The following is a 13729-nucleotide window of genomic DNA, read 5'->3' as shown; positions in this document are numbered from 1 at the left end:
AGGTGAGGGGTCAGGAGGGGGTGCTGGGGCGGCCCCAGCACTCGAGGGGGGGTGCACGCAAAAGCACATATACAAGATCGGCAGGCTATAGAGCCGCCGATCGTGTATATGTGAAACAGCCGGTAACGGCTCTTCACATTGGACGGGTTTTTTCTGCAGAAAAAAAATGCCAACTGTGCCGTACGTCCGTTTTTTTGCAATGGGCGGACAGCAACTGGTTAAAGATTACTACTAATAGCTACCAGAGCCAGTGCAGTTAGATGGAAAATAAGGGTTAAAGGTTAATTTCCTGCATTACTGCCTCCTCCTTGCAGGAAACTTGTATCCCCAGCACGTAACCTAGTAGTGTACTGACTCTGCCGACAGGAACCAGCTACTTCTAAAAGGAACTTGAAACTTTTAAACATCAAGTAGCAGCATCCATTGTACGTGCAGCTTGCAGAAGGGGGGGGCGGGGGGGGGGCGGGGAGAAGGGGAGTGTCTTGCCTTGCTGTACCTCTGTGTTTATGGAAAATCACGCAGCTAACAATCGCACATCAGAGCGGCTCCATTGGACCTGCATGTGAAAGGAGCCACCCTACAAAAGGAGATCAGGGTCAGTACTCTGGGAACTAGCTGAGCCTGCAGGAAACACTTAATCAATAAGGAACAGGATTCATTTAATCAGCATTTGAAATAGCGTAAACACCTATTGACTGTAATATCACTTTAAGTTCTACTATTTTCTTGTTCTTGGAAAACATTAGCCTGACAATATTCTGCTTCTTTGTTGTGGGTGACAAACCAGATATATAGACAATATAGCATGATCCAATAATTGCCTTTCCCTCTGTACCATGTATGCCACTATATATTCAGAAACCTGCTCTTTTAATATGATTTAATTAGTAACCCTTCAGGAAAGATATTCTACAATTCTTACAAATAAAACTCTAGTGCATATCATTTTGAATATATAAGTATATTGGCAATTGTATTATCTGGATATTCCTCTTAAGCTGGCCATACACTTTACAACCATCGCAAGACCTTTGTCTTGCGATGGTTGTAAGCTAATTAAAAGCTTGTACGATCTGCCCATCTTGGACAGGCAGATCGTACTGAGGCGGGCTTCCGATGACTCCAATGCCGCACAGGCAGTGTGCACTTGCACACACCGGCCTGTGCGGCATCTGTCTCCCGAGAACGCCACTAACCCGCCGACAATCATACAATTTTTGGCAGGTTTTCGAGCCTGCTTGGGAGACAAAAGTAGAAACAGTCGCACGCCTTCCATACACCTGCCGATTATCGTACGATCGTGGGATTTCAGTGTGTGGGCACCTTAAGAAAGTATATTAAGCTCCATAGCAGTCATTAGGGTCAATTCACTAAGATTTACAACTGCATTCCATATTTTACATCTTGATAATTTCCTCCATTCAAAAATAATTATCACAATGAGGGAAGTTAGTATTTTTGTGAAATTAAATTTTTCCCCACCTTTAGTGGCTTCAATGTTCATCATTAAAATGGATTTTGTAAGATCTCTTATGCCTCGTGTACACAATTTCAAATAATTCAACAAGCATTAATTTTCCAGATGTATTAGAGTTAATGCTAAATATAATCTGTTGAGTGAATCATTTCACTATTTTAGGTCACATCTCAATTCCTAATATTGAAGTCAGCCAGGGAATGAAAAGCTGCCAGCACTCATGAAACACTGCCAAGATATGTCTACCTAATTGTGACCTGAATCTGGGACAGCCTCCAGTGTAATCCACCAGCTGCACTCACTTCTATCTAATTTTCTATTGAAAGAACCCAAATTCCATTTTCCATTATAACCTGCAAAAACAGAATTCAGAAATGTAACAAGTTACATCATAAATAGCAGCAAGTTAAACAAAATCTCAAAGGAAGAATTGTCACAAGGAAAATGAGGATATTGTTTACAAAACTGCTATCATGGGGTTCAGGGTAAAGCATTTGAAAAAGTTTTTATACCAAATTCTGCCTTTGCTTATGTATATAATAATATATACATTAGATCCCCCATTATCTGGCATCCACTAGGATTGGTAGATTCCGGATAAACGTAGTTTCTGGTTGCTTGAGAGTTACTATTAAAATGGGTTTAACCAATACTATACCCCATAATATACCATAACAGTATATCGTACTCTAAAACATTAGCAATACATTGCAGTACTGGGAGTGATCACTGGGTGGTGCTTGTTCACGGGATAACGCAGCAAATTTCAGAGATTGTTTACATAGTTACCTTTTATTACATAGTATTTGAGGTTGAATAAAGACATTAGTCCATCAAGTCCAACCTATTAGGATCTCATTCTAGGAGTACCTGTACCCCTGTATATTACGGTCCCTTAAGAAATCGTCCAAAAGTAACCACTGGGGTATATTTTGAGTTAAACTGGGAGTTTTATCATGTGTGTCAAACCCGTTTCCCTCCTGAGTGTATACTGAGGAGAAAAAAGCGTTCAGCGCCTCGGCCCTCTCCTTGTCGTTTGTGACTAGCTTCCCGCTTTCATCCTTTATTGGGCCTATCTGCTCCTTTCTCACCTTTTTACTGTTAATATATTGGTAAAATTTTTTGGGGTTCTTTTTACTATCTGCAGCCATATGCTTTTCGCACTCAGTTTTAGCTGCCCGGATTTCTAGTTTGCATTTTTTGTTACATTCTTTGTAGTTAAGGAACGCCAATGCCGTCCCCTCCGTCTTATATTTTATAAATGCCGCTCTCTTGTCCTTGACGTGTTGTTTAGACACTCATTCCCAGGATAATCTAGTATTTTTCAGCCCGTTCCTGTACATTTCCATGCTCCAGAGCCCTCCCTCCCTCTCCTAGAAGGTGGCAGATCGGCAGAACAGTGAGTACACAGGGGATTTTTTTTGCCGTTAAGATTTGCATACAACTTCTTCAGCTGCCATGTTCTTTTTACTGAAGATAACCTTTTCTTATGTTTTTTTGTTCACAATGGGCTCATTTTAAATTGTTGTATTAATTTATTTTAACAACACTTATAATATATGGATTTTTAATTATACCAATGAATTAAATATATTAAACAAATAAAATGACTGTACAATCATTAATCTTTTATTACTAGCAAAGGAATTATGATGTAATAAGAACATAATACATGGATCTCTTTAAATATTAACTGTGTAAATCAATTATATGTCATATTTGCATCTATAGAAGAGATTGCTCCTGTTCACTGCTGACAGTAAAATTCTCCTGTAACCTTTGGGAAGACTTTAAAGCTGAACTCTAGGCAGATATAAAGGACTAATTATTGTGTCTCTGTATCCATCAATATATCTTTAAATGTATTTTTGTAAATGCAAGCAGTGCAATTACCTGAAGCTGGTGCCAACCTCTTGCAGTGCTTGTACAACAAAGCTGTAAGATGAAGAAACAGCACAAGCAGACAATCAGTTCATATCCTAACAAGAAGCATACTACTGATAGGAAGAGAACACAGAGCGACAGGAGATGAGCTCATCATTGTGCTGCTTCTCATGTCACTGTCTTGTAACAGGCAGGGTGTGTCCAGGATGCCCTGGGCTCAGAGACAACGGGTTGAATGTTGCTGGCCATCAGACTAAGAACATTTAGTGACAGAAAAAAGGACTGCGGGGGACAGCTCTGGAATACTGTAATAAAAGCTGGTTTCATTATTTTGGGACATGAATCAATGAAATTTTTTTTTTTAAATACCGTTTTTAAAGGAGCAGTGATTTTTACATTATGAATAAGTAAGGGGTATTCACTAAAGCAGGGGTGCCCATAAGGTGTATCGCGATCTACCAGTCGATCGCTTAGCGATCAGTGGTAGATCGCGATGGCCTCTCCTCCCGTCCGTGGTGCTTCTCTGGATCCCCGCTGCTCTCCCCCATTTGTATGCAGCAGGGATCCGAGAAGTGAAAGAAGCGTTGCAGCTGCGGGGAGGCAGAGCCGCTGTCACAGAACTAAGACCGAGCAGTGAGGAGAGAGAGAGAGAGACGCTCGGTCTTAGTTCTGTGACAGCGGCTCTGCCTCCCCGCAGCTGCAACGCTTCTTTCACTTCTCCTCGGATCCACCGCTGCCTCTGCCCGGGAGAGCAGCGCAGATCCAGAGGAGAAGCTGAGCCCCCCTGTGTGTGGCCGAGCGGCAGAGGATTGGTACATATCAGTGATATGTACCAATCCTCTGTGCAGGACAAACACTGGAGCCATCAGCTGACCACTCCAGTGTTTGTAAATAACTGGGGACACATAGTACTATGTGTCCCCAGTTATAAATTAACAGGATGTGATTTACATCACTTCCTGTTCATTCATGAGTTTCTCAATGGGGAGAAGCACTCACTACAGAGGCTCCCCCCCCCCATTCAGAAACTGGATGACAGTAAAATAGTTTTTGAATGAATGGGAAGCCTCTGTGCTTTGCATTCATTTACAACAGAGGTTGCAGACAAAGAGATTGAGGACTTTGTGTCCTCAATTTCTTTTTCTATTTTAAACGGGAAATATCAGGGGGCTGTTTAGACCCCTAATATTTCCCCCAAAGCCCCCCCCCAAGAGTAAAAAAATTAATTAAAAAAATTAAAATTAAATAAAGAATAAAATAAAATCCTGGAGGCAGGGCACTGGGTGACATCACACGCCTGTTTGGGGGGGCGGGGCACACGGTTTTCTTTCTTGCCTCGGGCACAAAAGGAGCTGGCTACCGCTATGCTCCCGCGGTGCTCGTGCTGCTGCCAGCTGCAGATGGAAAGAGGCGGGACACCTCTCCTCATGTGCAACATCGGCTACACGGGCACCGCAGGAGGACAAATTGTGGGCGCCCCTGAACTAAAGGGTTAAATCAAATTGTTCCCCCCCCCCCCCCAAATGGATCCACCGACATAATCCAGGATCAATTACAACATCCAGCGTTGTCCACGATGACGATGACTCGACAAAATAAAAATAAATAATTAAACAAATTTAAAAAGATGACCGCCGCCCCGTCCACTCACGACGAACTCCCGCCGCAGAATGGCATTTTGACAGATGCCGGCAACATATAAACAATTGGGCGGAGCTAGCGGTGACAGCTAGCTCAGCCAAACTGTTTACAGTTGTTCAGCATCTGACAGAGGAGCCATGATTGGGGCAAAGTCATCATGACTTTGCCCAATCATGGCTCTTACAAAGTACTGGGTCCTGATTGGGCAAAGTCTTGCACCTGACCTGTGGCCGAGCACACGCACTGCCGATGTTCGAGTCGAACTCACGCTCGACTCGAGCATCGAGCCCATCCCTAATAATAGTCACAAACTAATTTAGTTTTTAGTAGTAAATTAAAAACAAAGCTACTTGAATCTAAATAGGCACACTGGGGCTCAAATGCAATGGCAGGAAAATTTGTTTAAGTTTTCAGTAGAGTTGGCAAATTATAAAACCTCTCTGTTCTTTTTGACATCGGTGTACCTGTTACAGGGTGTTACTTCACATATTCTGTCTTGGTGATAATGTTTCTACTCTGTCTGGGTTAAAAAGCAGTGTAAAATCTTTAAAACTGTGCTCCAGGCACAAAAATCTAGCTAAATTAATGAATCCACTTTATGTGCACCAAATGCCTTTCAAACCCAGACATTATAAAAGTAACACTGACATCATTGAGCTGCACATAGCCTGTGCAGGGAGCAGAGCTGTGGGAAGGAACCAGCAGGCTCCACCCACTACAGGCTGCCTGCAGCAAACTACAGGAGGGGGCAGAGACTAGTCCAGTCATCCTGCACAAGAAGAGAGCAGCAGTGAGCAGTCACTATTACAGGAAGCTCCTGCACAGGGCAAAGTTTCACAGTGGATCACTGCACAGATCTAGAAGAAATACACAAAGTTTACCAAGATTCAATTCAGAATGCACATGCCTCTTGTACATAGATACAATTTGCTTATCCCGAAGTTCAGCTGTAACACAATCAGTGAAGGATATACCCTTCATCAGTTTGTTATTCCTCTCTGGATCCTCATTGGTGATTACTATTCAGTTCATACCTTGGTGGGAGGAAATTTCCCCAATGGGACTTCAGAAAGCAACAAGCACCTGACAGATGTAACTCATCTACTCTAATTCAAAACTCAGGAATTCTTTTTTTACAGCAAAATTATGTGAAGGACCAGCAGCCTGTCAGACTGTCATGTTTATAGTGCTTTTTACCATGCCGTACACGGCACACTATTTTGACCAGCAAGCTTTAAGCTGTTCATATTTAGTACACTGGGGAATTAAAGTAGGTCACCACTGCATTTGTACTTTCAGTTTTAGATGATAACATAAGTAAACCATCAAAAGCAGCCTAAATCTTCACGGAGCCCTCCGTTACTTCCACTAGGGATATGTCAAAATGCTGGGCTCAGAATGTTCAAAGTTATTTTATCAGAAAATATTAGGTGACAGATCTAGCTTATCACTAGATACAAATACCACAGAAAATGTTCTAGTGAATTCCTTAGTACGCGAGTAGTAGTTTTTGAAATACAAATGTCCCCTTATCCAGATATACTATGTTTGAAGAGTCTCTACACTTATAATGTCATTTTAGGAAATCAAAGAGGACAAACTAGTCTGCTCTAACATACACTATGGTGCCCATTTAAAAAGCAACAGTATGGATTACTGCAGCCATTGTACTACTTTAAAAAGTGAAGAGGTTTTCTTGTTTTTTTTTTCTTAAGCACAGCAGTGTACTTCACAAATGTGCATTGTGCTTCTCTTGCTTGGGAACTCTGAAGCAAGCAAAACTCCATTTTAAATAATGAGAAAAAGTGCTGGAAATCAGAAAGCCCAGTCATGTGACCTGTCAAAGACATGACCTGTCTCCTCCCATCAGTGTTTATTTCTGCAGTATTATGCAGAAAATACTCCAGTATACCACCAGAATGTGACAATGACACGCTGAGCCTCACCCTTCAGAGATTTTCCAGCTGGTGGTGCAACAATCTTAGTGCCAGCATTCTGAGAGATCATCACTGGGGTCTGTTAACGCCACGGTTAACCCTTATATACACAAACATTAGCTGCCTCCACATGTTTTAACTGGAAGTGAAACACGCACCATTCACATGAACTATTAAAGCACTTTTGAAATATAATGTCTGACACCCAGTGTCACGCTGGACAGGAATTAAATATTTTAAAATATGATTGCTTTTTTCAATTAGGCAGGAATGCTTTAAAATTCCGATTAGGGCAATTAAAACTTCTGCCTAAAGATTTTAAACTATCGTTTAAATAAAAGGAAAAGAAACATGTTTACAGAAAAGATATTACAAAACAAAGAAAATAGCAACAATAAAATAAATTTGGATGATAAAGTACTGTACGAAGTTTGCTTGGTCTCCGTTTCCAGAAGAGTCCAATCCGTGGTTCAGTCTGGTGCATTAAGGTCATCAGCTGTCATTAAGGACTCTTACCAGTCTGACGTGATTGTAATAGAATATGGAGAGCTCTCGGGTGCCAATTCCAGCAGCTTTTTGTGGAACTCCACCCAATCAGACGGACTAATAGGTGTGGGGCAGGATAGCTGATTTGTTTGATTATACTTCAGCAGACCCTCCTTTAACATCACTTTTCTAACTATATCTATATTTCCAGATTAATTGGTTTTATAGTCCAACAACCAACATATTATTGCACACAACAAAAGTACAATTTGATAGGCATTAGACATGTTATGGCTTTTATGTATGCCTCAAGAGTAGCTTAATTATAGCAATGATTATGAATTTTCAATAGAGTTTTGTCCTTGGCTATTCATACCCAGGTTAAAGATGAAAAAAAAAACAGACTCAGGCCTGTAAAAAGTTCTGCTAGAGGTCTTATGGCCTCACAATATTACCATGGGCTTCATTAAAAGTGACTGGCTTACAGACATGATTCCAATATGAGGATTTTGTTTTGCTTATCCAACTTGATTGATGCAGTGTGCGTTATATGAAATGTGTCAGCTCTCTGCCTGGTCACTATAGACAAATAGATTCCAATCTGATTATTTGTTGCTGACTTGCAAATTTTTAAAGGGTTAAAAGGAGAACTATGAGGCGAGTGATTTTCACTCACCTCATAGTTCTAGCCGACCTGTGACAATGAGACTGTCACAGGTCGGCTCAGTAGATCGGGAGGTGAGCGAACATATACCGGCGTTCGCTCACCTCTCGATCCTGTCATGGCTCCCTGCCGTGACAGGGGAGGGGCTGGATTCCCCCCTCCCCGCTCCGATCCGCCAGCGCTGACTGGCAGAACTGACAGGGGCGGGTACATCTGCAGAGCCAGCTGTCAGTCACGCAGCTGGGCGGATCCCGGCACAATTGTCGGGATCCGCTTCAGCTGCGGCGTCTCAGTATACCGCGAGCAGCTGCTTGCGGTATACTGCGGCGTCTCAGTATAGGGTGACGGGAGGACGCTATTTTTTGTCCTCCCGTTACCCTAAGGAGAACTATGGGGAAAAGACTTAACCCCATAGTTCTCCTTTAAGGTGGCACTGTGTTCCATACAAATAGCTCTTCTTACTCATTGCGGGGTTCATTAGACCCCAAAATTTTCACACTGCTTGTGGAGGTTTATGACACCTCTGCATCCCATCTAAAGTTTTCTGCTTTGTGTCAAATGTTTGTTAAGCTGGGTTGTATTCTGTCAAAGGTGTCACTTCCCATAAATGCCTAGCAAAGACATGAGATGAAGGGCTCATGCATACAGCCGTAAACGGCAGTATAGCATACAATACAGGCATGCATTCTCTGGCAGTGACAGGTGCAGTGTTCAACTAACATCAATCACCTTGTACAACCCAATGACAGGTGTGGCTGCATGCATAATCATGCAAATTATTATTATTTTAATTATACAGGAATTATATAGCGCCAACAGTTTGCGCAACGCTTTACAATATAAGGAAGACTTTACAATTACAATACAATTCAAGACAAGACGTTATGGGGGGCCCTCCCCGTGGGGGCTTAAATCCAACCAGCTAAATGTGCACTGAGCCATATGTGATTCCCTGAATGTACACTGCCATAGTTTGGAATGCATATGGCCCTATACACATGCAGCCACTTGCATGCAGCTTCCACCTGCTATTTCTACAGGATGACAGATGGCAAATGCACACTTTCACAGTCATTCCTATAAGAAAAAAAAACGGCTGCATTGTACCCTATATGGCCAATTACTGCCAAGTGTATGATCCCTGACATCTGATCATTTATGCTAGACTTACAAATTTGGGAGAAATTAGGGTGTTACAGTGTTCAGTACCACTCCCCCATTCTCGGGTTCAGAAGACCTCACTATCATCATAATATATACTCCTACACCAACTGTTGCTTCTCCACTGCTTTGTGCAGCCCCGTATAAACTCTCTACAGTCAGTCCACTCACAAGTGTGTGGAAGTGAGGTTACCTAGCTGTATTGTTTAACTGCAATGGAGAAAAAAGTCAGGTCACCAACCTAGTAAAGCTCTCTGACAGGGTTATATAAATCTCAGGATTGAGTGGGAAAAATACAAATCCTTTGGCAAATAAAACAGCTCTCATTTTTTTCAACTGTATATCTAGATGCTTGCATGGAGTCCAGCTCCAAAGCTTTTTTTTTTTAAACTTTGGGAAGGAGATGTAGGAGGAATGGAATAGAAATGGTCTGTTTTTTGTTGTCATATGGGCTTCATATATGCATTTATAAAATGTTTGCATGGCACTAGCGCCACTAGTTGAAGCTGACGAGTATATGCAGTTCCTAAGTATTATAAATGAAGTCCTTATTGATGAAAAAGCCATCATTTTACAGTTACCAGAACAGGAGGGAAGGGGAAATATTTTAATGGAGACACCTGTTCTGCTGTCAACTGTCCAAGAGGGGATGTCATCTCATTTTATTTAGAAAGATCCTGTTGAGTCTCTATGAAAAATATGCCCCAAAAAATTTTTTTTTTTTTTTTTTTTTAAGTTTTGCCTTTAGATACACTATAAGGATACATATCAGGAAATTCCTTATGGGTTGCACTAAAGAAGCAGTTTGGATTGAATATTCAGCAACTCGTCTAGATTTTGATTTACTACCATTAAATGTTCATATGAATTTTACCAACCTGTAAGTAGCAGAGAAACATATCATCCATTGTTTCTGCAAGTTACTAGTCTGTGAAGACCAGTAATTAATCACCTGAAGTGACTTACAGATTAAGAACATGTCACAATACAGAACAAAAAAGGTCAATGTGGGGAAGATCTCGACAATAGCAGCCAGGAATCGTGAATAAATACTGGTCCTTGTTTAATTCAACTCTATGTGGTAGCTTCACTTGCGAACATGTATAAAACAATTCAGTAGTTTGCACTTATGCAGCATTTGAAAACACCATCTATAAGCTTTTTTTAAATTGTTTTTGTGGATTGTGTTTAAGATTTCTTTTTGTTTTATCTCTGCTGGACTCTCATGGTCCCCATTGTAGAAAATAAAAGATGTATTTATCTGAACTTTGATGGAAAAACATGAAGCACACACCAATTCTTAATAAGTAGGACTTACATGCGTGGGTAAGTATAGATCGTAGACTGTGCCAGAGTCAACATCAATAGCATGAAATCCCACCGAAGATCCATAGATAACTTTCAGTCTTTGTCCATTCTCAACAGTAAGATCAACGAATAATGGTTTCTGATGCAGAGATGAAAATGACTAACAAAAAAAAGACAAAGATGAAATGTTGCAAAGTAGTATTAGTACTTGGTAGATTAAGAAAGCCATTTCTGTCAGTACACATCAATATAGCTCTAACTACAGGGTTAAAACATTTACCTAAGCACACATTTACCACTTTCATAGATATATACTCAAGATGCGTACAATTGTTTTAGTGAAACACTTTCCTTATGTTTGTTTATTTTATGATTACTAAAAATAAAGAATGAAAAATATGCACTTTAGGAAAGCAAACGTTTGAACAAGCAGAACAAGAACAAGCAGAAGCCCTTAGGCTGGTAGACTTGCTGGTAGAGCATCAGCCAATATCCTGGCCAGTGTGCAAGCGAGATCTCATATGCCTGATAGTTTAAAAAAAGTACCTCACCTCCAAAAAGGCATCACCCTGGCACAACAGGTCCTTGCTAATCCCAGCTCATACTGTATGTCTTGTTCCAATGCTTCAAATTGAAGTGGCCCACACAACAGCATCCCCCCCCCCCAACATATTTCAGTACCTGGTGCTGAAGAGCACTGGGCTATTCTGTAATGCTGGAAAGCACATAAATAACCTTCCCAGTCCAGTGTGAAGAACGTTTTGATTTTAAAACATTGTACAACAAAAATGTTTATATAAATGAAAGATACACTTGCTTGTTCTCACAGTGGTATTCAACCCTTTCTTTCCCTAAAAGTTATCATTTTTATTCACAGCAACTTGTAGTATCCAGCTAACACTACAATGTTTATGAAGACCAAAATAAACTAGGTGGGAGGAGATAGCACAGAACTTTATTTGTGATTATTGCTTGCCTCCAGACACCTAAAAGTAATTTAAGGTAGTTTTCAAGCAGGCTTAGAAATTAACTAGCACAATGCTCTAATCTAAACACATCAAAACTATAATAGGTGAACTGAGGATAACCGTAAAAGGAAACAATATTTTGCCTTTTTAACAAATTACTTTACCCATCACTCATTTCTTTAGCTGTAGATAGATCCACATTATACAAAACAGACATTCCATCATATTAAGCACAAAGAAAAATAATTTCTGGAAGCCAATCCAGTATGAATTAAACAATATACCCAGTCACCCATAGCACAGTATAAGGATTTGGGCTTCAAAGTACCGGGTTCAGTAATGACTTTGCAAGTCATTACTGAATTCTGTATTAACTTGAACATATTTCCTAAAGGGGAAGGCGTGTTTGCCTTGTGCCAACGAACACTCTGAGCTGTCATTAGCTGTGATGCTATACTTGGGTTTACTGCAACAGGCACCCATGAAAGAGATCCTTATCAAACATGGTTTCTAGAAACACAGCTGCAGATACCACAGCTGTTCATTTTATTATTAACATGGCTAGATGGGAAACCTGTTAATTAGTAGCAGTTTAGGTTTGATTATATCTTATTGACAAAGACCTAAAACCTTCTATTTTGTGTTAATTGTAAATTACTTGCCCCAATATATTTTTTGGTAAAAGTTTGAAAAAAATATAAGCAATCCATATGCTACAGGGTAACTGTACATTTACTGCAAACAAGGCAAGAATGAAGTCCTCGGTTCACTTGTAAGTAGAAGCTGACAATTGTTTAGAAAATTGGGGTCCTTCTCATTCTTATGAAAAGGTGGCAAGATTTTTCTCACACGCAGGCCCTTAGAAAAAACAAAACAAAATGGCTCCATGCTTTGACTTATTCAAGTTTGAACTCTTTAAAAAAGTGAAACTTAACACACGTCTGATTTTTGTATTCTTATAAGATGTTTACAAGTTTGAGTTCTGCAAATAAGTGATCGCAAAGCTTGACCACAATGATGAGCTAATGTCCTGTGTCGGGAAAGCAAATAATTTTTGGTCATCTTGAGAGGAGTCTAGGGTTGCGTACTAGCTGGAGTTTTATCAGATTGGCTATAAAAATGGGACTTGCTAGTGTGAATATGCAAATTCATTACTTTTAAAATTGTATATAGGGTTTTGTAAAATCATAGATTATGGTCATTCTACTTAGCTTCATAGACCGACCTCAACCAAGCAGTTGTGGGGATAAAATTACTAGTCATACCTTAGCTGATCTTGTCTGACCGTTCCCTTACACATTGTGTGACCTGCACACATTTTTAGCATCTCCATGCTGCTGCTGTAAATGGTAGTGGTTAAGCTTTCCTGTTGCAGGCATGTAGACGGATCTGCCTTAGGTTGGCTACATTTATGTATGAACCAGGCTAGGTAGACAAGTCTGCTTGTGTGCAGCAGAAAAACACAGACAGGGTAGTTTATAGCAGCAATATGGGGATGCAGACACCAATGGTTCAGGCCACACACATAGTAGCTTGACTTCATAAAATTCCAATTTACTGTTTGGAAGGCAGCGCGGACCTAACTGATTTCCAATCACCATTTTTAATTTTAAAGTGATATTAAACCTATTTTTTTCATATATTAGATGCTGAAAATAGGACTTGCATAGTTGTCTGCATCTTCTGCATTGCATTTTAATGTTGTCCTTCTTTTTCTGGCTGTCTCCTGACTGCTGGTACAGACTTCCATTGTAAAGGTCGCTCCTTGGCTTGCAAAATTCAATGGAGTCACCCTTACATGTGTGCTCCCATGAATAAGACTACAGCAATATGTATTGACACTGCCCTTGTATGTCAGTGATAGGATGCGATAGCATGCTTTTCCTCCTCCTACAAGACAAATGACTGACAGTAGGGCATAGGCAGGTAATCTTTTGCTGTCCTTTCAGGATGCTTGTGCGGTGCAGGCAGCATCCTCACATTGACTAACGGGGTACACCTGCAAAGTGGCACAATGACTGATGGGACATGTAGTCCTGAAGACAGATCATGTGAATTTGCTTTACTGGTTGATTGTGCACGTCTCACCGGAAGTTCAGGGTAGCAGTGCACAGGAACCCAGTGGCTGCAGTGGTAGTGTCTCTTGAATATTCCTTTTAAAAAGCATTTATGTACCTATGCTCAAAATGTGTATATATATATA

At 40.6% G+C, this 13729-nt stretch overlaps 1 protein-coding gene across 1 annotated transcript in view; it reads right to left on the bottom strand.

Annotated features, from left to right (window-relative positions):
* The window catches only part of LOC108788656 (mitogen-activated protein kinase kinase kinase kinase 4-like), a 189948-nt gene that overhangs the window by 28623 nt on the left and 147596 nt on the right, over positions 1-13729 (bottom strand). The window contains exon 28 of the mRNA XM_018558479.1: positions 10569-10718. Coding sequence (XP_018413981.1) covers positions 10569-10718 — 150 coding nt within the window. The remainder of the gene's footprint in view (positions 1-10568; positions 10719-13729) is intronic.

The sequence above is a fragment of the Nanorana parkeri genome, unplaced genomic scaffold (genome assembly GCF_000935625.1).
Source record: "Nanorana parkeri isolate BGI_ZX_2015 unplaced genomic scaffold, ASM93562v1 scaffold342, whole genome shotgun sequence".
NCBI classification, from domain to species: Eukaryota; Metazoa; Chordata; class Amphibia; order Anura; family Dicroglossidae; genus Nanorana; species Nanorana parkeri.
This window is presented reverse-complemented; position numbering and strand designations above follow the sequence as displayed.